General features: G+C 46.8%; 2 protein-coding genes and 1 pseudogene across 3 annotated transcripts in view; 2 read left to right on the top strand and 1 right to left on the bottom strand.

Moving 5' to 3' along the window:
• Positions 1 to 2518: 2518 nt before the first annotated feature.
• LOC308303581 (attractin-like protein 1) overlaps positions 2519 to 25343 on the bottom strand; it is a 179494-nt gene continuing 156669 nt past the window's right edge. Inside the window, exons 29-30 of the mRNA XM_080747989.1 lie at positions 10734 to 10848; positions 2519 to 4108 (exon numbers count right to left, since the gene is read on the bottom strand). Coding sequence (XP_080604115.1) covers positions 3984 to 4108; positions 10734 to 10848 — 240 coding nt within the window. The 3' untranslated portion in view covers positions 2519 to 3983. The remainder of the gene's footprint in view (positions 4109 to 10733; positions 10849 to 25343) is intronic.
• On the top strand, positions 16668 to 20621 carry LOC308303729 (arginine--tRNA ligase, cytoplasmic-like; annotated as a pseudogene). Its single transcript has 3 exons — positions 16668 to 16766; positions 17781 to 19739; positions 20480 to 20621. The product of its transcript is annotated as an arginine--tRNA ligase, cytoplasmic-like (transcript).
• Positions 20932 to 22854, top strand: LOC308303728 (arginine--tRNA ligase, cytoplasmic-like; the record flags this gene model as incomplete). Its single annotated transcript, XM_080748212.1, has 1 exon — positions 20932 to 22854. A coding segment is annotated over one exon (1923 nt), but the record flags the coding sequence as incomplete, so codon positions are not given.

Below are 25343 nucleotides of genomic sequence, written 5' to 3'. Positions count from 1 at the left end.
ATCCAATCGATATCACTGTGAACGTCTGATCGAGTGATAATTGTAAAACGTTAGCATTGTTTGTTCTTTCAGGAATAAGCAATCATATTTAATGAAGACGGTTGCTTACCCACCCAAACGCACTTGCCCGTCATCGGGGCAACCTGAAAGCAAAGCTCCACTTGCCCCGACGTCTGATTTACTTGCTACGTGCATATCGGGCAAACGTTAGCATTCAACCCCTGAGTTAGCATGGAGTAAAAGCAGTGGTTGGTTCCCAAACTTTTGTAAAGGACCCCCAAAATGTATATGAATTTGGCCCAGTCTAAAAAAGGTTAAAGTGGTTAAACTTTTTAAAATGCTATATTTAACTAATATCGCTGGGGACCACCCTGAAACCCCTTCAAGGTCCCCTGGGGGTCCCTGGACCCATAACCACTGATTTCGGGGGGAGAAAAAAGAAAGACAAATTAGATCATTTGGTGGTGCAAACCAGATGTGACTGTGGCTTCTGTTTCTGAACCAAACTATGGTTCAGGACCCCTGTTCGGGTCACTGACCCACTTATTAATTTATTAGATTTTCTCGCTACAATTTCTATTGATCATTATTATTTCTAAATTGTTTCAATCTATGATCAATTACATTAACTTGACTTTTCAAATGGGTTTTCAGAACATTTCCAACAGCAATAATGCCTGCCAAACATTTTTCAAAATGTCAAACAAAATAGTGATAATTGCCAACTATCGCCAAGATTGTGATTCTAGCTCATTTTGAAACAGGGCTTTCACAATGTCCATCCGAGACGCCAAGGTTGATCTTTTTGGGGTCTCAAGCATGATAAGGTTTGGGGGGGAACCACGTTGTTCTGAAGCACATCCGAAACGAACGCCACGAAAGGCAAAGTAAAAACATCGTCCTCCGAAGTTCCGCGATCCGAGAGAGTGTTTGGCAGCAGCGAGAGAAATAATACGAAAAAACAAAAAATCACAAATCTGTACCGTACCATTGTTTTATATATATATACTGTATATAAAAAGACGCCACAACAACCGTTGCATTTCTAGAGTTGCTGTGATCCTCTGGGGTAGAATTATTGAATGCTTTAGCTATTTTTGAAAAAGTCGTGAAAGATGTGTGCAAATCTTTGAATATATGCATTTTCAAAGCGAACGTTTGTAACTCAAATGTTGCTTCTGGGGTGGTCCCTGGAACTAAATATTTTGAGATGGGGGTCCGTGCGTGGCCAAATAAGAATCATTTTGGGGGTCCTTCACATGAAAATGTTTGAGAACCCATTGACATAGTAGTCTCTCAAGAACTAACTGAGCTCCAGTTGAGTGAAAAGGACCTTTTCTTTGACGATGGCTATAGCCAGATTGCTGACATAGAAACATACAGTAGGTTTTTCAAAAAACCTTAGAAGGATTCAAAAGACACTTATAGAATCGGGTCAAAATTCTAATTTTCACGATTTTTCAAAAATAGCAGATCTACAAGCTCGCAGCGCGGCACTCGGTGCCGCGCTGTGAGCTTGTATATCTGCCATTTTTCAATTAGTTAAAGCATAAAATAATGATACACAATAATGTGCACCCGTTCTGAATGGGTTAATAATAATACATAACTTACTATTGTACATCAGGGTCTGCTGCTGACTCACCAACAGCAGAAAACCTCAAGTCAAGTCGCACCGTTCAAAGTGTCTCTGTCGTTTCCCTCTATAGATTTATAAAGATTCCAGGCCTTTTTTTTATTGTTAAACCAGAGCCGACGGTCTGGTCCAATCCAATCCGGTACAGTCCGATCCGGTAGTTGCGTCCCCCCTCCCCACCGTAATTTGCCGTCTTTTTGCCACAAACATTCAGCTCTTAACGGTGTTGCAGTCGTTGTTTAGCCTCCGCCGTCTCTTTGTGTAATACGTTGTATTCGGCCCGCCCCCAGGGGATAAAATACAGACTTTTTGCTTCAGCTTGGCTGGATATGGGAAAGGTATATTCCAACATGGTACCAGTGAATGGTAACAATATCGTGGTACACTTATGTACAGGAGGAGACTGTGGGAAAAGCTTTTTCGTATTTGTTTATTTCTATTATCAGCAGGTGGTGTGTGGTGGTGGTTGGGGTCAGAATGACCTTGACAATGCCTCCGACTGTGAGTGTGATCCGTCCGCCGTTCCTTCCACGAAGAAGAAGAGGGGGGAAAAGGCAGCAGAGATAATTGAGTTGATGCAGCGACAGCGAGAGTTGTGTGAGAGAGGAAAAAAAGACAAATCCAAGGCTTCAGCACCGCGGAACAGCATTAGTTGGCAACGTAAACGTAGGCGAACACTCGACCACACACACACACACACACAGGCGTGCGCGCGCTTGTATTACTATAATGTCGTTGTCGGGTGAAAACCTTGTATGTCCAATATCGTTTGTTGCATTTATCATTTTAAAATGATTTAAAGTAGTGAAAACAGCCGATCTACAAGCACACAACGCCTCGCACCGCGAGGCGTTGCGTGCTTGTAGATCTGCTGTTTTCACTACTTTTGTGCCACAGACTTGTATGATGAAGCAGGGATTTCTTTGCTTTGCGAAAGAACGTACAAATTTGAAACTTGGAGATACGAGGTTTCCACCCGCCAACGACGATAACTCTGAGGATATCAACACTTTTGGGGCACCGAAATTATGAATGCTCTATACAATTCAGTGCTATTTTTGTCCCTAAACGTAAAGCTAAAAGCTACACGAACGACCAGCTATGAATCTGGCATGTGTCCAACTTGGAAAATACAATGAACCTCTAAATGTGTTCATCCTAAACTGAAAACCTTTACTCATTGTAAGCCTTTTGTTTTTGTTTAATTATCATTATCTCAAAGCAAAATTTTTTTTAGTTACTCATAATGTCTATTTCTCAAATGCTAGAGTGCTTGCGGGGACGACCATTTGGACACTCACAAGTACAGTAATACAAGAATGCACGCACGCACACACACACAGTCACACGCACACACACGGTGCTCTGAGTGGCATGAAGGAGCTTATTCATTGGTCGGTTTCTCTCGCCTGCCGATTCCCCGTTTTTTCCGGGGTCAGTGGTCGGTGTGGAGGGAGGGAGGGGTGTGTGTTAATCCTGTGGGCGCCGCCATTGGCTAACCACGTTGATGACCAATGGTCTTGCGTTTTCCCCCAAAGTTCACAGGTTCAGGTAGGAGAGGCTGGGGGGCGATTTGATGGGAGAAGCTGCGGCTTAGGGACCAAACAACAGATAAATCCACAGAGGTTAAATTGGAAAAGAAAGACGTACGGTGTTGGTAGTGTTGGTGGTGGAGGCGGCGGTGGGGTCGAGTGTCAGGGTCGTGAGCAAATCCCGGCGGTAGAGGAGGGGGAAGGAGGGAGATGGTGGAAAAGATGGTGAGGCAAGGAATGCTTGAGGTTTCAGTCAAAACGGTGAAAACGTGGTTTGTACTGTAGTAGCAGCCAGATGGAACCGGGGGGGGGGGGGGGGGCTGCGTTACGCCCCGCATCCGTACTTCGTCACGCGTCTTATGGACAGTCGGGTTTATGGGCCAGTCGTTCTCGAACCGACGACAAAGCGCGACAGAGCCTAAAACAAATGTCTTTTTACGCCCCGGTTCGCCCTCCTTTAGTCTTATGTCTGGGACACTTCGTCGTGAGTGGGGCGAGAACAGTCGGCCCGTCAGTCCCACGTGGCGAGCTTAACAGTCCGACTGTCCTCGGCCCTTCGTACATCGTTCCGCTCTCAGACCCAAAGCGATGACAAAGAGGAGCATAAATTAAGGTCTTTAGGCCCTGGTCGTCCATCCTTGTCTTCCCGTCTGGGGAAACCCCGCGGTGCAAAGCGGCAGATTAGTTCAGTCCCTTTCCTCCCCAGTCAGTCAGCCACACAGCCAGCCAGCCAGGCCCCAGGCAGGGCAGGGCAAGCGGTGGGTGGGTGGGTTTGGGGTGGGGAGAGGTCTGTGTGCGTCCCCCTCCCCTCCTCCTCAGACACAGGTGCCTTGGTGGGCCGGGGGGTGCGCCTTGCGGTTCTTCAGTCCCAGGGACTTGTCCTTGTAGTCCATGGGCTTCTGCTGGGACGTATCTATCAGCGCACTGGCAATGGAGATCCCTGCAGAGAGGATGGGAGGGGGGAAAAGAATGTGGGACATGAGTAGGGTGCAGTTAATCAAACTGATGATGGATTGAATTATAATAATCAATCTAAATAGATAGTCGATCTATTTGACTGTGTAGTGGCAGAAACCCTGTTTTATCCCACGATTTTTGTAACCCATTTTTTTTTCACCCGGTGTCAAACGTCTTATTGTAATCCTGGGCGCTACACTCCCTCTGCCAACATGAGGAGGCCAAGCGACTTCTTTTCACCTGACAGGGGGAGTTTCCCCGGCTGGACGTAGCGCGTGGAAGGAACACGTTATCCCAAACAGTTCCTTTCAGAAACCCATTTTCAGAAACCCATTTTTCTGGTTTCTTACAAATATCAAGCTGTGAGGTCTTGAAGGCCAGAGGCAGAGGGAGTAGAGAGATGAGTAAAGCCTTATGTACTCTTTGATACGCACCTTGAGTACATGTGCTGCTTACTCAAGGTTCATGGGACTGAAGTATGAGTGCACGCAAACGACAGACAGATAGATTGTAGCCGGGGAGCCACTGGGCCAAAATGAGAGAGGACCTGTGATGTCATGACATACTCCAAATTTTTGTTTGTCCTATTAATTTGGTCAATAAGGTACACAGAATGAGAGGCCTGCTCTGCCGGAAGTCCTGCGAAAAAAAGTTTCCCATTGACTTCACTATACTGGAAAAAAACACACCAAAAAAAGTAGCATGTGAGGGGTCAAACTAAGGGTTCTTCATGATTCTGAATCCATTGCAAGCATTTGTTTTGCATGAAAAACATTCCTTGGGCTAGATTTCAGCCTCTCAAACCTGTGAAAAGTGATGAGTCATCACTTTTCACCGTTATTTTGGTCCGTTTTCTAGCACAAGGAATGTTTTTCATGCAAAACAAATGCTTGCAATGGATTCAGAATCATCAAGAATCCCTAGTTTGACCCCTCACATGCTACTTAAAGCATATTTTTTTTGGTGTGTTTCTTTCCTTTATATTGAAGTCGATGGAGTGAATATACAAATGGCCATAACTTTTTTTCGCAGGATTTCCGGCAAAGCAGGCCTCTCATTCTGTGGACCTTGATGACCAAATTAATAGAAAAAACAAAAATTAAAAGTATGTCATGACATCACAGGTAACATCCTATTCTTTGAGCTTTTGGGCCTGTGGCTCCCCGGCTATTGATTGATTGATTGATTGATTGATTGATTGAAGTTTGCATAGGAAAGTTGCAGGACAGTACAGGCCAGATACAAGGTCTACAAATAGGATTAAAACCACAAGAAAGCACAATGGCTTGTTCATATTGGGGTCCTTTTGTAGTCAATTCATAAAAACAAGATGGGAAGAGTTTGGTGAAAGGTTGACTGTGCGCTGGGTTATAACGAACTCTGTTTGCTCGGAAAAGACTCACATTAGGTGGAAAACATGCTTTTATGTGCTGAGATGGTTTAAACAGCCCAGCCAACGAGTATTAGGAGTGCCAAATAGATAGATGGCAACTAGCAAGAGCTGAGAAAAGCTGGGAAAATAGCTATATAAGCTGGTTTCCATGAAAAAAAAAATCACACCCGTGTGAAGTGGAGCTGTGTGTGTGTGTGTGTGTGTGTGTGTGTGTGTGTGTGTGTGTGTTGCAGTTGATGCTCAGGGCAGGCTAGACTCAACGGCACCTCTCTGGTCACCCAGGATCATGTGTACCGATTTTTGTGACATTTGACGAAAATATGTAGGAAAAGGAGCAAAAAGTGTGTTTTGGAGAAAATTCAAGATGGCGGAAAATCTATCCTGACGCAAATGGGCGTGGCCTATATGGGGAGATGCGTCTTGACCCAAGGAATCCAGGGAAAAAATAATTTTAATTTTTCGACCTACGGTTCAAGAGTTACGAGACAAGTAGGCCGTTATAGCGCCACCATGAGGCAGAGTGGAAATGCTTTTGGGGATTCGTTGAGTATGCCACCCCCGACCTGTGGTTGAAATTCAGTGTTGACTGGACCTTTTGTTTGTGATTTATGGCTATTGTTTGCAAAACGGGCCCCTCCCGCTAACTTTGGAAGCCCGTTACGAACGAACGGAATGGACTATCGCAATATCCCTTGAGTATGTTCATTGCATAGGTTCATAGATCATGTGTACCGGTTTTTAAGACATTTGAAGAAAATATGTAGGAAAAGGAACAAAAAGTGTGTTTTGGAGAAAATTCAAAATGGCGGAAAATCTATCCTGGCGCAAATGGGCGTGGCCTATATCGGGAGATGCGTCTTGACCCAGGGAATCCAGGGTAAAAATAATTTTAATTTTCCGACCTACGGTTCAACAGTTATAGGCCAAAACGTAAACTGGGCTGTTATAGCGCCACCATGAGGCCAAATGACACAATTATTTTTTATTTAATCCTTGAAATCATTATGAACCTCCTCTCCAAGTCTTGAAACTGTAGCCCCTATGGTTTGCGAGAGACAAATAATTGAATGTGAGTTTTTGCGATTCCCATTATAAGTCAATGGGAAAAATTAATTCACTAATAAATTAATATCAATTAAACTATTGAACCTTTCTCTTAGCAAGTTACTAGCCCACCATTCCCGAGTAAGCCGGTCGATTTGACATATGGCGCGAGTGTGTGGTGGCAAAACTGTGGGACTAGTAGCGTGCCGAAGTTTAGGAAGTTCAGGCTACATACAGACACACACACACACACACAGACAGACAGACCCACACGGCCACGTATAGGGAGCCTGTGCTTCACACAGCTCCAAAAACAAGACGATTACACTTGACAATCTGATCATGCGCCAATGTCAGAGCGATCTCAAAGGAATGTGTTGTGTTCCAATAATCTGTTTGAATTTTTGTAAAACATTTATGTACCTCGGTTTCAGTCACTTGTGTTTATTACACTTTATTACGTGTCTTGAATTTGATGCACATTGAATTCTTGTTGAATAAATGTTTTTATAAAGAATAAACTTGACTTTCCAAAAGAGAAATCAGTTTGAGATAAAAAATAAAAATAAAAAACATTTCCATAAACTTTTATATCTACCATCAGAGCACAGAAGACCAACTAGGGCAGAACAAAGTTTGCATTTATTTATTCTGGCCAAAATAAACTGCTGAAATTGAGGCCGCCGATGTTATTGGTGATACGAGTGCTAGTACCACACATCCTTGGATGTTGAGTGCTTTTAAGTACATGTTTTTTTAGGGGGTTCACCGTCACAGCAGAGAGTTTATGTCTGAGAAAAGAGCTTCCAACTCCTCTTTCTGCAACATCATGTGAAGTGTTTATCCCCCTTTAGAGACCAACCCAGAACTAATGTGCCACCCATACACTTGCTCGCACGCACGAATGTGTGTGTGATCTTTTGGCTTGGAGACAGGGGCGTCACAAGGGGGGGGAACAGTGGGACTGAGTTACTAGGGCCCAAGGTGGAGGGGCCTTAATTATTTTATACTTTAGATATTGACAAATAGCAGATATACAAGCTCACACTGCAAGCTTGTAGATCTGATATTTTTAACAAATCGTGAAAATGTGTGCAAATCTTTGTATATATGTATTTTTTAAGCAAACATTTGTAACTCAAATTTTGCTTCTGGGAGGTCCCTGGAACTAAATATTTTGAGATGGGAAACGTAGGTTTTTCAAAAAAAAGATAATGCGTTCCCAGTCTAATGGGTTAAACCCCCTCCCCCTATGAAGAACATTCATGGGGGGCCCGCAGTGAATCATTGTACCCAGGGCCCAGAATTTGTGCGACACCCATGGACATACACTTGCTCGTGCAAATGTGTGTGTGATCTTTTGGCTTGGGAGAATCTTGGCAAGAAACAAGTCACTTGATATACTGTAGTGAGTCAGAAGGCTTTTGAGATGGTGCTGGCGATATGTGTTGATATACTGTACGCTAAGTCAGAAGGAGGCTTTTAGATGGCGACGCTGATATGTTTTGAGTGCTCCCTGAAAGGTGTATAATAATCTCTTCACGTCGCACTCACGGTATAGTCAAGATCTGGAGAGTGCAGAGTTAAAGGGAGAATTCCCGGAGTAGCCTTTTTTCTTACCTGCTCAAAAATTCTTAATAACTTAAAGCAGAAATAAGCAGTTTTCTGCTGACATAAGCAGGAATCATGCAATTGCTTATTTTAAAAATGTATTTAATTTTTATTGTATTCAGGTGGCTAACAATGCTTCCTAAAGAAATGTTGTGTGTGTGACACTTCCTGGGGCTACAATCTGCCTCCAAAACTATTATTTTTATCTGTGAGAAGTTCTGTCATTGGTCGATTAAACTGGGTCACCCATCCAAAATAACAGACCAATCAGGACCGCCTCTTGTTCTTGTTCAGATTGGTTGACCTGTCTGTCAATCCTTTTAGCCCCGGTCGGCTGGTTCATGCACCAATGAGCTGCTAATGACAGAGCTTCTTACAGATACAATAATAGTTTTGGAGGTAGACTGCAGCTCCTAGAAGCGCCACAGAGACTAGGTTTTTTAGGGAGCATTGTTAGCCGCCTGAATATAATAAAATAAAAATAAAAAATAAAAATAAGCAATTGCATGATTCCAGCTCATGTCAGCAGAAAACTGCTTATTTCTGCTTTAAATCTCTCCACGGTGTTTGTGTCCCAAACGTCACCGTAGCCGCTACGCTCATGCTCGGAACTGCGGAGGACTGAGGATGGAGTTATGGGGTTTAATAACATCATATAAGTAAGGGAAGAAAAAGGCTAGTCCGGAATTCTCTTTAATACTTCTCCTTTAAAGTAAGCAGCATGTGGCCCATAGGTCAGGAGCCTATCTCCTTCTGTGGTGTGAGGCAGCTTGTTGTACAGGTACAGGTTGGGGCAGCAGTGGTTCAGGGGTAGAGTAGTACTCAGCCGGATACATCAAATTATTGCCTTGAAAAATGGGACAAATACAAAACAATCTCCTTCATGGAGATTGTTTTGTATTTGTCTTGTATTTGTATTTGTTTTTCAATGCTTCATAGGGCGTGTAATTGATAGAAAATAAGTACTTTCTTTTGGGTGAACTACTCAGCCAATTTGAATATAGGAGTGTCGCTGAGAAGAGGTTGCTCTAAACTTCAGTGCACATTGCAAGTAAAAGCACTCTGTTCTATTCCACTCTATAGCGTTTCTTACCAGACTGTCCGGGGGGAGGTACTATAAGTTCTTACCAGACTGTCTGGGGGGAGGTACTATAAGTTCTTACCAGACTGTCCGGGGGGAGGTACTGTAAGTTCTTACCAGACTGTCCGGGGGGAGGTACTATAAGTTCTTACCAGACTGTCCGAGGGAGGTACTATAAGTTCTTACCAGACTGTCCAGAGGGAGGTACTATAAGTTCTTACCAGACTGTCCAGAGGAGGTACTATAAGTTCTTACCAGACTGTCCAGGGGGAGGTACTATAAGTTCTTACCAGACTGTCCAGAGGGAGGTACTATAAGTTCTTACCAGACTGTCTGGGGGGAGGTACTATAAGTTCTTACCAGACTGTCCAAAGGGAGGTACTATAAGTTCTTACCAGACTGTCCAAAGGGAGGTACTATAAGTTCTTACCAGACTGTCCAGGGGGAGGTACAATAAGTTCTTACCAGACTGTCCGGGGGGAGGTACTATACGTTCTTACCAGACTGTCCGGGGGGAGGTACTATAAGTTCTTACCAGACTGTCCAAAGGGAGGTACTATAAGTTCTTACCAGACTGTCCAGAGGGAGGTACTATAAGTTCTTACCAGACTGTCCAGAGGGAGGTACTATAAGTTCTTACCAGACTGTCCAAAGGGAGGTACTATAAGTTCTTACCAGACTGTCCAGAGGGAGGTACTATAAGTTCTTACCAGACTGTCCAGGGGGAGGTACTATAAGTTCTTACCAGACTGTCCAGAGGGAGGTACTATAAGTTCTTACCAGACTGTCCAGAGGGAGGTACTATAAGTTCTTACCAGACTGTCCAGAGGGAGGTACTATAAGTTCTTACCAGACTGTCCGGGGGGAGGTACTATAAGTTCTTACCAGACTGTCCAGAGGGAGGTACTATAAGTTCTTACCAGACTGTCCAGAGGGAGGTACTATAAGTTCTTACCAGACTGTCCGGGGGGAGGTACTATAAGTTCTTACCAGACTGTCCAGAGGGAGGTACTATAAGTTCTTACCAGACTGTCCAGAGGGAGGTACTATAAGTTCTTACCAGACTGTCCGGGGGAGGTACTATAAGTTCTTACCAGACTGTCCAGAGGGAGGTACTATAAGTTCTTACCAGACTGTCCAGAGGGAGGTACTATAAGTTCTTACCAGACTGTCCAGAGGGAGGTACTATAAGTTCTTACCAGACTGTCCAGGGGGAGGTACTATAAGTTCTTACCAGACTGTCCAGGGGGAGGTACTATAAGTTCTTACCAGACTGTCCGGGGGGAGGTACTATAAGTTCTTACCAGACTGTCCGGGGGGAGGTACTATAAGTTCTTACCAGACTGTCCGGGGGGAGGTACTATAAGTTCTTACCAGACTGTCCGGGGGGAGGTACTATAAGTTCTTACCAGACTGTCCGGGGGGAGGTACTATAAGTTCTTACCAGACTGTCCGGGGGGAGGTACTATAAGTTCTTACCAGACTGTCCGGGGGGAGGCAGGCCGTTGGCTCCAGACGGCAGGCTCAAGAGGACAGTCAACACGGCAGCTTTCCCACTAGAACAGGGTTCCATGGCGATGGGTTTGGGCGGGCCCTGCGGACACAAAAACACATTCACAGAAAAGATTACATGTTTAACCATGGCTAGCATTGCCTAACCATTACAAAACCAGAGACATGCTCTACAACCAGATATGGTTACAAATGTTCATACATATTTTTTCACATAGTCAATAGTATTATATCTAATGGACAGTGGAAGATATATAATGTCAACATGTGTGTATTACATGTTGCATTGGCTACTTAGTCGCAAGACACATTTCTGTGAAAGCTGATCATGTAATATCATGTTGTATACTTTCTTCTAAGCCCTCGTACTTACCCTTTTTCACACATGTAACACGTGTAGAGATTGTAATCACCTGGTCAGTAGGCTAATCATCACAATCATTAATACTATAGCTTTCCATATTTCCATGCTAAGGCACACCATTTATGGGAGAGAAAAAAATCACACCCAGTGTGAAGTGAGTGGTTCAATTCATTAAGCTATATGAACTAGAGGAACCACGTTAAATCTCTGTCCATCCATTTCAAGGCAGCTCAAGAGCGCCACCAAGCGGCAGGTTGCTGTCTTGGCTTCATAAAGGAATACGACAAACACACTCGGTCACTTGATGGAGCAGCTGGCAGCGCTCAAACATACTGGTATGAAGAGAGAAGCAATCACAGGTAGATGCCAACTTTATGCCAAATATTCATCTGTGTTCACAGCACTGTGTCCACATGAAGGCTATTATATTCAACCCAGCTGGCATCCTCCTCCAGCACTGGAGTGTGTACGTTTTCTTTCTCTTGTCATGTTTGTACTAAAAGGTGTGAAGGAGATCACTCCAGACACCGGAGAGAGGACATCATCCATTGCACTCAGCTGAATAAAGATAATTGCAGTTTTTACCAAATCAATCAAGGATCGTCAGGAGATGTTGATCCGGAACATGTCATAGCTGTCGGCTGGAAACCTCATACTGTATGTCCAAAACAGTTATTCAAATTTGAAAACAGCAAAAGTAGCAGATCTACGAGCTCGAAACGCGTCGCTTCGTGTTGCGGTTCGAGCTTGGGAATCTGCTACTTTTGATGCTTTTGTGTGACGCAGTTCACCCTTTAAAACCTGGAGCGCATGTGTGTCGCTTTAGACATGTCAAGGACCCCCAAAATTACATGTATTTGGCGGGTGCATCTCTCCACTCCGACATGTCTCCATTCCGACACTAACCCTATCTCTAACCCTAACCCTAAACCTAACCCCCATGGGAGTGTCGCCACTCCGACAATAAGAAGTCAATTTTGGAGTGGCGACATGTCGGAATGGAGAGCCTCCCGTATTTGGCCACGGACTCCCCATCTCAAATACCCCCAGAAGCAGAGATTTGAGTTACCAAAGTTTGCTTTGAAAAATATATATTCAAAGATTTGCAAAAATCTCCATGAACTAAAAAAAAAAAAAAAGGGCAGATCTACAAGCAGTCAGAATATGGAGATAAGAGTTCCCCCCCCCCCCCCCCCCCCGACGACAGCCATGCTTTCACAGCCAGCGATCAAACACTGGAGCGACAGACGAGCGGGTTCGTCTTCGCTGAGCGCAGTGTGATGATGTACAGCAGACCACATCTCTTTCACAGGCTGCACACGCTGACACAAACACAAACATCAGACAGTGTCAGGCTGGCTCACAGATAAATAGAGACTACTGAACTGATCTGACCACTCTGTCTGTCTGTCACTACGATTTGAATCACCAGTAAAGAAATGTTACAAAGAAATGTTAGATGTCAAATATATGAGACCCCAGCAGAGAGAGAGAGAGAGAGAGAGAGAGAGAGAGAGAGAGAGAGAGAGAGAGAGAGAGAGAGAGAGAGAGAGAGAGAGAGAGAGAGAGAGTGTGTGTGTGTGTGTGTGTACTATCTTTCAACTCTCCCCAAGTCAAACTCACACATTTCTTTTGCAAATGCACGGCAGCGAAATGGCAACCTCGAGGTTCGTACTTCCCGAGAGGCTGTAGTTACTTGAATTTATGCAATGTTGTTTGGCATAAATCAAAGACATTAATGATTTAGTAGTTGGTGAATTAGTTTGAAAAAGCTAATGTGTTGCTACTTTTAAGCCTGCGGCGCACTACTGTATAAACAAAGCCAAACTTTATTTGATATTTTTGGCTTTGGCACGGCAAAAAAAAGTTTCACTGCACTGGGTTGTGAATGACGGAGAACGTTGCGGTCCAGAACACACTTCTGATCAGTAATCAGAGTCATTAACCCATTTAGGCCTAGTATTATTTAATGCTTTAGCTATTGAAAAATAGCAGATATACAAGCTCACCGAGTGCCGCGCTGCGAGCTTGTATACTATTTTTTTGAAAAAGTTGTGAAAATGTGTGCAAATCTTTGAATATATGTATTTTTAAAGCGAACGTCTGGAACTCAAATTTTGCTTTTGAGATGGGGGTCCGTGGCCAAATAAATATAATTTTGGGGGTCCCTCACATGAAAAAGTTTGAGAACCACTGACATAGTAGTCTCTCGAGAACAGACTAACTGAGCTCCAGTTAAGTGAAAAGGACTTTTTCTTTGACGATGGCTGGCCAGATTGCTGACATAGAAACATAGGTTTTTCAAAAAACCTTAGAAGGAAGGATTCAAAAGACACTTATAGAATCAGGTCAAAATTCAAAATGTAATGATTTTTCAAAAATAGCAGATCTACAAGCTCGTAGCGCGGCACTCGGTGCCGCGCTGTGAGCTTGTAGATCTGCTATTTTTCAATAGTTAAAGCATAAAATAATAATGCACTATAATGTGTACCCGTTCTGAATGGGTTTTAAACGGTTTGTTTTTCAGGGCAACACATCACGCCTCTAATTTGTCCAGGAAGTGTGTATAATTGAAGCGATGCACTGCACACATCATTGGCTCTGCTCACACAAACCATCCACTCACCATCCTGTACACAATCACTTCTTCACTCTGTTTTTTCCACCTTTAAATGAGGTCTTCTTATTTAACTCCCATTTGATTGCTGATTTGTTAAAATATTACCTCCGGGACCACTTGTGTAAAGTAAGTACATTTAATCAAGTAGTGTACTTAAAGCTATACTGTGTAAGTTGCTCAACTAGTGGTCAGTAGCAGTAGAGCAAACCGCGGTCGCGTCTGCTTTTTTCGGCCGTTTTTCGCCGCGGACCGGGCATTCAGACCACCGCGTCCGCCTCGCCTCGCCGAGACCTATCCATAGAGGTATTTCGTGTCCCTCTACGAGCCTCGGTTGGGGAGTTACATGCTAGACTCCTAGCCCAGTGTAAACACGGCAGTGTACTTCCTGAAGAGCTCAGCAGTGTATGATCTGGGCTTTGATTGGCCGGTAGGGAGACACGTGTACAGAATGATGCATATGACGTAATTTTGCCGGGAAAAACAGCCCCGGTCACGGCCACCAGGGCTCAGTAGAACACATATAAAGAAAAGGCTTTGGGAGCTGAAATTAACAGAGTGGGGGTTCTAAAACTTTAGCGATTTAATAGTTAGGACAATTTTAAGATTTGTTTTATTAAAAAAGTTACATAGTATAACTTTAAGTAAAAGTTTTGAGGCTTTTTCTTTTACTTGGAATAAAGGAGTATTTCCTATTTTCAGTACACAGTCCCCTACATCTCGGAGGCAAATATTATTATTTTTACTCCACTACAAATAATGCAAACTAGTTACTAGTTAGAGGTATATTTTGATATTTTGATTATTAATAGAGAACATACACTTAACCATTTCGGCCATTTGCAAAAAGCAAATCTACAAGTTCACAATGCGTCACAACGCGCTGGCAAAGATATTTGGTATTAAGGCGGAAACAAATCACTGCAAATCAGGTCTGTTTTATTAAGCATAGTGAAGTGATATTGATCTAGTGATATTGATGAATTCCAAATATCATCAGATTATTCTGCGTCACCCATGGACTGACGCCACCCCACCGCCCTAGTCAGTGATGTGTACAGGGTTTAAAGATACAATGCATCCAAACATACGTTCATGTTCATGTTCATATTCCATTTTAAATGGTTGGGGGGTCATACAATGAAGAACATGCCATCGTTACGGTAAAGTGACGCACAACAACAACATGCCTGCCTGGGCTCTGTGCATAATAACCCTCATCAGCAAACATAACCTTTAGCAGCGCCGCTGCACACTGTCCAGGTAGTGATGTTCTGAGAGGGGAGGGGGGGCATAATTCACCCATTTACACCGGGAACGCAACTGTGTCGCGTTAAGGCCTGTATAGTCTCTCCTCCGAAATCAAAACCTTTTGTCGGAAAGGTCCGGTTCGACTACATAATGACGTCAGTCGTAACTTCTGAAAAGTATTACACTGAATTACAGTAGAGTTTGGTGTAAATCTGCACATCGGAAAGTCGGAACTCTCAGAAGAAAAGTCTGAATTCGGAGAAACTATGGACATGGCCTTAAGACTTGAACCGCTTTGAGCATTATTTTTTGCTTTAGCTGTGAAAAATGGCAGATGTAAAAGCTCACAGCATGGCACAGAGTGCCGCACTGTGAGCTTGTAGATCTGCCATTTTTGAAAAATCTTGAAAATTTGTGCAAGTCTTTGAATATTTTTGACTCGATTCTATAAATGTCATCTAAATCCTTCTTCTAAATCAGTGGTTCTCAAACTTTTTCATGTCAAGGATCCCCAAAATTACATGTATTTGGCCCCAGGCTCCCAATCACAAAATATTTTGTTCCAGGGACCCCCAGAAGCAAATATTTGAGTTACAAATGTACATTTTTTAAAATATATATTAAAAGATTTTTCAAAAATATCATGTTTTTTCAAAAAATTGCATATCTACAAGCTCTATGAGTTTCTATATCTGCTATTTGTTCAATAGTTAAAGCATACAATAATGTTTAAAGTGGTTCCCGGTCTTGATCGGTTAAATGTAGCACGAAACACACGGAAGGACAATTACATCGCGGGGCCATTTGAAGAGCAGCGAAGCGATGGCCGCTAATGAATAGCGATGGATAGAGAGAGAGAGAGAGACAGGCCCCACGCTCACCGACAGTGAACTAATGCAACTTACCATGCAAATTTGATTCCCGGCGCGAGCGCTACGGCGTGCGTGCGTGCATGCATGCATCGCTGGCTTTGAAATGGACATTACCGTGCTTCTATAACTGTAAACATCTTTACTGCTGTCACAGCAGGCAGATCTGTGGACACTGGACACATGTGGACTATGTTTGGGTTTGGTAGACATATTTGAAAGACCTGCTGAAGCTAAATTATTCTGTTGAATGTCAGTAAATGAAAAGGTGCTGGTACTGTAAGTGATATATTTCTGTTAAAATAAGCATTAAAGGGGCATTAAGATTTTGTAATTTGTTAAATAAATGTATAATATACAGACAAAATATATATAATAATATTGCGTAAAACCAAATTTTGGGCGGGTCTATGGGCTGGAGCTAGGTAATCAACCACGCACCCTGACTCGTCATCATGACATCACCAAGAATGACTCAACCACTGCGGGTATAAAAGCAGTCCGCATTCCCATGGTATCTTCAGATTCAACCATCGCACCTGAGAATCTCCAACTCTACCAGCAAGACTATCCACGGATCTTCAAGGACACTAGAACCTTGAACTCATATTCAGTTCCCCAGATATTTGGCCTTACAACCCAGATATCTTTGTACCGCACAAACCTTTGACTACCTTGACCATATCGTTAAATATCCCGGTTCAAGTCCAGTCGGACACCACTGTGTCTAGTGCCTAGTTCCAACTTTTGAATAACAGACATTTCTTAGTAGTATTTAATAGTCCCTGTCCCCCACCCGTATGGACGAGCTGCAAGAGAACGCTCGTCTGAAATACAGACCGAACTTCCTGAAAAAGAGCATCCAGGAGGAAGAGTCGAGGAGCGTATCATCCTCCATGGTGAACATCAACCAGCGGCCTCATGGCCGCGGGCTTCCACATCCTCGGCATCAACCCCGAAGACGCCTGTCTTATCTTCCCATGGGGCTGCAACTAGAAAGATGCAATTTTGGAAATTGCGAGTGCGGTTGCACTGACGTGAGTCACATCTGGGAATTCTATTATCAGAACACTTGCAATTCTGGGGAAAAACCCAAAAACTAATCTTTTTAAACAAAAAGAAAAGAAAAGAAAACAGCACAGCCATTTGGGGCCCAGAGGCCGACCGTGCTGTCGGTAAAATAAAACTAGTAAGCTAGCTCAGGGCGACACGAGATTCTTGGCCATCTGGCCAGTGATGCATATGGGACCAGCTATTCATATATGGAGACCCCTGCATGATAGTCAACAATGTTATGTCAAAACATGCATGGGCATTACCAAATAAGGGCATTCCCAGATATGTCCTTAATGTTGATTGCTTTTTATGGAGATCCCTGGGACAGGGATCTCCATATATGGGCATAAAACGTATGTTAAAGCCAAGCAGGGACCTCCTTCGAGGCTCCGACTCTCATTGGCCAGGTCTTGCCTCAGACCAGAAAAACTCTAGGTTCATTATGCAAAACCAGTCGCTCAGAGAGTGGGCGGGTCTATGGGCTGGAGCCAGGCAATCAACCACCCTGACTCGTCATCATGACATCACCAAGACAGGCAATCAACCACCCTGACTCGTCATCATGACATCACCAAGAATGACTCAACCACTGCGGGTATAAAAGCAGTTTGCATTCATCTTCAGATTCAACCATCGCACCTGAGAATCTACAGCAAGACTATCCACGGATCTTCAAGGACACTCCAACCTCAGCCAACTCATATTCAGTCCACAAGATATTTGTCCTTACAGCCCAGATATCTTGACTACCTTGACCATATTGTTAAATATCCCGGTTCAAGTCTGGTCAGACACCACTGTGGCGGGTCCTAGTTCCAACCTTTGAATAACAGCCCTTTCTTAGTACTATTTAACAGTGCCCGTCCCCCACCCCTCTGGACGAGCTGCAAGAAGAGAACGCTCGTCTGAAATACAGACTGAACATCCTGAAGAGGCCTCCAGGAGGAAGAGTCGAGGAGCGTATCATCCTCCATGGTGAACATCAACCAGCGGCTGAGGGAGATCTTCGGCCAGGCCATCCGGGCAGCGTATCCTGAGCTGGACGTGGACAGACACCCCAGCCTGGTGTCTGTGGTGCCCAGGCGACAGGACCAGATCGGGGAATACCAGTGCAACAGCGCCATGGCCCTCGCCAAGATGCTGGAGAAGAATCCCCCTGGCGGCAGCCGTGCCAGTCCCAGACAGGTCGCCGAGAGGATCCAGCGGGCCGTGCCTGACAACGAGCTCATCCAGCGGACAAAGGTGACGGGCCCCGGGTTCATCAACGTCCACCTGAGGAGGACCTTCGTGTCCGGCCTGCTGTCCGGCCTGCTGGTCCACGGGGTCCACCCGCCTCCGCCGGAGAAGAAGAAGAAGGTGGTGGTGGACTTCTCCTCGCCCAACATCGGCAAGGAGATGCACGTGGGCCACCTGCGCTCCACCGTCATCGGCGACAGCCTGTGTCGCCTGTTCGAGTTCCTGGGCCACGAGGTGCTCCGGCTGAACCACGTGGGCGACTGGGGCACCCAGTTGGGGATGCTCATCGCCCACCTGCAGGACAGCTTCCCCGACTACCTGAGCACCAGCCCGGACATCGGGGACCTGCAGGCCTTCTACAAGGAGTCCAAGGAGCGCTTCGACCGCGACGAGGCCTTTAAGAGGCGAGCGTACCGCTGCGTCGTCGACCTGCAGAGCAAGAAGGACGACCTGACCAAGGCCTGGAAGCTCATCTGCGACGTGTCCAGGAAGGAGTTCCAGAGGGTGTACGACTGCCTGGACGTCCGGCTCGTGGAGAGGGGAGAGTCCTTCTACCAGGACCTGATGACCGACGTGGTCAAGGAGTTAGAAGACAAAGGGCTGGTGAAGGTCGAGGACGGGCGCAAGGTCGTGTTCGCCCCTGGCAGGTCCCTCCCTCTGACCGTGGTGAAGTCGGACGGCGGCTACACGTACGACACCTCGGACCTGGCGGCGCTCAAGCACCGGATCTGCGAGGAGAAGGCCGACGTCATCATCTACGTGACGGACAGCAGCCAGGAGGGCCACTTCCAGCTGGAGTTCGCCGCCGCCCGGATGGCCGGCTGGTACGACCCCCGGGCGACCAGGATCGAACAGGCGGGCTTCGGGGTGGTGCTGGGCGAGGACAGGAAGAAGTTCCAGACCCGCTCCGGGGAGACGGTGCGGCTGACGGACCTGCTGGACGAGGGGCTTAGGAGGTCCATGGACAAGCTGAAGGAGCGTGGGCGGGACGCGACGCTGAGCGCAGACGAGCTGCGGCGGGCGCAGCGCGCCTTGGCGTTCGGCTGCATCAAGTACGCTGACCTGTCGCACAACCGCCTCTACGACTACGTGTTCTTCTTCGACAGGATGCCGGACCTGCTGTACCTGCTGTACGCGTTCGCGCGCATAAAGGCCATTGCGCACCTGGCTGGCCTGGACGGGGCGGCGCTGCGGACGGCGGCGGCAACAGAGGAGGTGCGGCTGGAACGCGACAAGGAGTGGAAGCTGGGGAGGTGCGTGGTGCGCTTCCCAGAGGTCCTGCACCGCATGGCGGACAACCTGCTGCCGAACGCGCTGTGCGCGTACATGTACGAGCTGGCGATCGCCTTCAACGACTTCTACTCACGCAGTCACCACTGCGTGTTGGAGAAGGACCGGCGGACGGGCCAGGTGGTGAAGGTGCACATGTCCCGGATGCTTCTGTGCGAGGCCACCGCGGCCGTCATGGCCCAGGGCTTCTACATCCTGGGCATCAACCCCGAAGACGCCTGTCTTATCTTCCCAGGGGGCTGCAAAGAGAAGGATGCAATGTCGGAAATTGCGAGTGCGGTTGTCCTGACGTGAGTCACATTTGGGAATTCTATTATCAGAACACTTGCAATTCTGGGGAAAAAGCCCAAAAACGAATCTTTTTGAACAAAGAAAAAGAAAAACAGCACAGCACAGCCAATTGGAGCCCAGTGGCCGACCGTGCTGTCTGTAAAATAAAACTAGTAAGACAGCTCAGGGCGACACAAGGTCGCGCCAATTCTTGGCCATCTGGCCAGTGATGTATATGGGACCAGTTATTCATATATGGGGACCCCTGCATGATAGTCAACAATGTTATGTCAAAACATGCATGGGCATTAACAAATATGGGCATTCCCAGATATATCCTTAATATTGATAACATTGGGACAGGAATCTCCATAAATGGGCATAAAACGTATGTTAAAGACAAGCAGGGCCATGGCGACTTAGGGCCTGGGTTTGATGCCTTGGGATCTCCATATTTGGGCATAAGCGTGTATCCTAACAGGGCATCATCTGGGAATGCCCATATGTGATGTAGTATCTAATCCGAGGCCCCTTACAAAGTAGCATACAATTACATCATACCTCCCTCGAAAACGTCAATATTGAACTCCATATGTATATGGATAGTCAACAATGTTATGTCAAAACATGCCCATATATATGGGCATGTATAAATCCACAAATCTTCAAGGACACCCTAACCTCAACCAATAGTTCCCGAACACCCTCCCACCACTGTGTCTGTTGATTTTCTGTGTCTGCTGATTTGCTGTCTCATTAGACCCAACCCCTCCTTCGAGGCTCCGACTCTCATTGGCCAGGTCTTGCCTCAGACCAGAGAAACTCTAGGTTCATTATGCAAAACCAGTCGCTCAAAGAGTGGGCGGGTCTATGGGCTGGAGCCAGGCAATCAACCACCCTGACTCGTCATCATGACATCACCAAAAGTTACTCAACCACTGCAGGTATAAAAGCAGTCCGCATTCCCATGGTATCTTCAGATTCAACCATCGCACCTGAGGATCTCCAGCAAGACTATCCACAGATCTTCAAGGACACTCCAACCTCAGCCAACTCATATTCAGTCCACAAGATATTTGGCCTTACAGCCCAGATATCTTTGTACCACACAAACCTTTGACTACCTTGACCATATCGTTAAATATCCCGGTTTAAGTCTGGCGGGTCCTAGTTCCAACCTGTGAATAACAGTCCTTTCTTAGTAGTATTTAATGGTCCCTGTCCCCCATCCGTCTGGATGAGCTGCAAGAAGAAAACGCTCGTCTGAAATACAGACTGAAAATGCTGAAGAGGAGCCTTCAGGAGGAAGAGTCGAGGAGCGTATCATCCTCCATGGTGAACATCAACCAGCGGCTGAGGGAGATCTTGGGCCAGGCCATCCGGGCAGCGTATCCGGAGCTGGACGTGGACGGACACCCCGGCCTGGTGTCTGTGGTGCCCAGGCGGCAGGACCAGATCGAGGAATACCAATGCAACGGCGCCATGACCCTCGCCAAGATGCTGGAGAAGAATCCTCCTGGCGGCAGCCGCGCCAGTTCCAGACAGGTCGCAGAGAGGATCCAGCGGGCCGTGCCCGACAACGAGCTCATCCAGCGGACGGAGGTGGCGGGCCCCGGGTACATCAACGTCCACCTGAGGAGGACCTTCGTGTCCGGCCTGCTGTCCGGCCTGCTGGTCCACGGGGTCCGCCCGCCACCGCCAGAGACGAAGAAGAAGGTGGTGGTGGACTTCTCCTCGCCCAACATCGGCAAGGAGATGCATGTGGGCCACCTGCGCTCCACCGTCATCGGCGACAGCCTGTGTCGCCTGTTCGAGTTCCTGGGCCACGAGGTGCTCCGGCTGAACCACGTGGGCGACTGGGGCACCCAGTTGGGGATGCTCATCGCCCACCTGCAGGACAGCTTCCCTGACTACCTGAGCACCAGCCCGGACATCGGGGACCTGCGGGCCTTCTACAAGGAGTCCAAGGAGCGCTTCGATCAGGACGAGGCCTTTAAGAGGCGAGCGTACCAGTGCGTCATCGACCTGCAGGGCAAGAAGGACGACCTGACCAAGGCCTGGAAGCTCATCTGCGACGTGTCCAGGAAGGAGTTCCAGAGGGTGTACGACTGCCTGGACGTCCGGCTCGTGGAGAGGGGAGAGTCTTTCTACCAGGACCTGATGACCGACGTGGTCAAGGAGTTAGAAGACAAAGGGCTGGTGAAGGTCGAGGACGGGCGCAAGGTCGTGTTCGCCCCTGGCAGGTCCCGCCCTCTGCCTGTGGTGAATTCAGACGGTGGCTATACGTACGACACCTCGGAACTGGCGGCGCTCAAGCACCGGATCTGCGAGGAGAAGGCCGACGTCATCATCTACGTGACGGACAGCAGCCAGGCGGGCCACTTCCAGCTGGAGTTCGCCGCCGCCCGGATGGCCGGCTGGTACGACCCGCGGGCGACCAGGATCGAACACGTGGGCTTCGGGGTGGTGCTGGGCGAGGACAGGAAGAAGCTCAAGACCCCCTCCGGGGAGACGGTGCGGCTGATGGACCTGCTGGACGAGGGGCTCAGGAGGTCCATGGACAAGCTGAAGGAGCGCGGGCGGGACAAGGCGCTGAGCGCAGACAAGCAGCAGAGGGCGCAACGCGCCTTGGCGTTCGGCTACATCAAGTACGCCGACCTGTTGCACAACCGCCTCTACGACTATGTGTTCTCCTTCGACAGGATGCCGGACCTGCTGTACCTGCTGTACGCGTTCGCGCGTATAAGGGCCATCAGGCACTTGGCTGGCCTGAACGGGGAGGCACTGCGGAGGGCGGCGGCGACCGAGAAGGTGCGGCTGGAACACTACAAGGAGTGGAAGCTGGGGAGGTGCGTGGTGCGCTTCCCCGAGGTCCTCCAACGCATGGCGGACGACCTGCAGCCGAACGCACTGTGCACGTACATGTACGAGCTGGCGATCGCCTTCAACGACTTCTACTCACGCAGTCACCACTGCGTATTGGAGAAGGACCGGCGGACGGGCCAGGTGGTGAAGGTGGACATGTCCCGGATGCTGCTGTCTGAGGCCACCACGGCCGTCATGGCCGCGGGCTTCCACATCCTGGGCATCAACCCCGAAGACGCCTGTCTTATCTTCCCAGGGGGCTGCAACTAGAAAGATGCAATTATGGAAATTGCGAGTGCGGTTGCCCTGACGTGAGTCACATTTGGGAGTTATTATGAGAACACTTGCAATTCTGGGGAATAAAAGCCCCAAAACTAATCTTTTTAAACAAAAAAAGAAAGAAAAAAAGAAAAAGAAAAGAAAACAGCACAGCCATTTGGGGCCCAGTGGCCGACCGTGTCTGTAAAATAAAACTAGTAAGACAGCTCAGGGCAACACAAGGTCGTGCCAATTCTTGGCCATCTGGCCAGTGATGTATATGGGACCGGTTACTCATATATGGAGACCCCTGCATGATAGTCAACAATGTTATGTCAAAACATGCTCATATATGGGCATTACCAAATATGGGCATTCCCAGATAGGCCTTTATATTGATAACATTGGGACAGGGATCTCCATGTATGGCCATACAACGTATGTTAATTAGTAAAGCCAAGCAGGGCCTTGGCAAGTTAGGGCCTGGGTTTGATGCCTGGGGATGTCCATATATGGGCATAAGGGGGTACCCTAGCTAACAGGGCATCATCTGGGAATGCCCATACTGTAAATGGACATCTTATTGCGACCGTCAGGGAGCAGTTTACTATGAAAACCTCCACCGGCCGTCCGTCCGTCGGTCTGTCACACGTCACACCTTTGCCCTGCTCATATCTCCGCATCAGTATATAGGGCTTGTTTGTTTATTGTATGACATCACGCCACATCATCAGCTGTGGACTCTGTGATGTCATCGTATCGCATCAGTATATAGGGCTTGTTTGTTTATTGTATGACATCATGCCACATCATCAGCTGTGGACTCTGTGATGTCATCGTATCTCCATATATGGCCATCTCCGTATATGGAGATATAAGTCGTCCATGCCCAAGTATGGGCTGGTGAGGTCAGACTTTGTGTGATGCGTAGGTTATCTCCATATATGGAGATTCAACATTCCAGGCAATGCTCTCTTCCCTGGTGAGAATTGCCCCTTTATATAGGGCTTGTTTGTGTATTGTACAGTATGACATCACGCCACATCATCAGCTTGTAGATCTATTTTCTAAATATTGTTGTACATTAAACACTTGAAATGGGTCGTTCTGCATAGTACTTGGGATTTGTTGATGTAAATGTTCACATAGAGTGTAATAATTGGTAAAACAAACTTTTGGCCTATTTGTGGAGATAAGCGACCAACGGTCGCTTATCTCCCGATTAGGGAGTCTTACTGGTATCCATATACTGTAAATATATGGACTTAATATTAATGTTTTCGGGGAAGGTAGGGTGTAAATCAGAGTAAAGCAGACTCTTGGGCCAGTCAGGGCCTGGGATTGATGATATCAGAAATCTCCATATATGGGCATAAAAGGGGATTTGTTTTGGGGAATGACCATGTATGGACAACTGGCCTGTTGCCGGTTTAGGCCACGCCTAGACCGGATGACACAGCCTGTTTAACGGCCGGGCTAAACCAAAGAATGTGCGCGCACACGTGCACTGTCTGTGCGTGTGCGAAAAGCCTGAGCCTGATGTAGCCTAATATCATTGGATCTTTCCAAAACGCACGTACGCACTGACACACGTAAAGAGCTTGGTACTGTAGCTCGGCCATATCCGGGGAAATTTGAATGAAGTTCGTCTCGACCAACATTATTCAAATCTTGTGTGTGAGTGAGCTCTTGAAGCCAATGAAAGCAGTGCTGCTCTGCGTGTAGGTGTGGCTGTGTGAATCAACAGCCTCGCGGACTGAAGTTGCACAGAATTGCGTTCCTATGCGCTTTTACGGCGTGTTTTTTTTTCTTGGTGTGAATGCAGGTTGAGGCTGGTGTAGCCACTAGCCAGCTGAATTGATATACATTGGATCTTTCCAAAACGCGAGTACGCGTGCACGCACTCCCCGCATACGCACTGACGTGTGTGAAAAGGTTTGGTGTAGCCCGGCCACCAAAGGAAAGCCTGGTGACGCGAGGTTATGGCTGAAGGTGTTGTTTATTTGAGGTTATGGCTGAAGGTGTTGTTTATTTGAGGTTATGGCTGAAGGTGTTGTTTATTTGAGGTTATGGCTGAAGGTGTTGTTTATTTGAGGTTATGGCTGAAGGTGTTGTTTATTTGAGGTTATGGCTGAAGGTGTTGTTTATTTGAGGTTATGGCTGAAGGTGTTGTTTATTTGAGGTTATGGCTGAAGGTGTTGTTTATTTGCTGACTGATAATAGTGGTGACAGAAACAAAACGAGAGAGAGTAAAAGAGTCCCAGCAACAGACAGCAGGGGGCAGATTTGTTGTCCATCTGTTTAAGATGTGTGGACCTGGGCTCTGCGACTTTAGTCATAAAGGCTAGAATCAAAGGTGTCTCCTTCACTGACAACAACAACATCTGGTGTATTAGCAGCGAGATGTGCAAAGATTTCAGGATTTTCAGTGCAGAGATGAAACGTGGAAGGTTTGACACAGGAATGTTTGTACATTCTCACGGAGAGTGCAAAATGTTTAG

The sequence above is a fragment of the Nannobrachium achirus genome, assembly GCF_963921795.1.
Source record: "Nannobrachium achirus genome assembly, chromosome: 18".
Lineage (NCBI taxonomy): Eukaryota > Metazoa > Chordata > Actinopteri > Myctophiformes > Myctophidae > Nannobrachium > Nannobrachium achirus.
The sequence above is the reverse complement of the archived record's forward strand: the minus strand, read 5'-3'. Positions and strand labels throughout refer to the sequence as shown.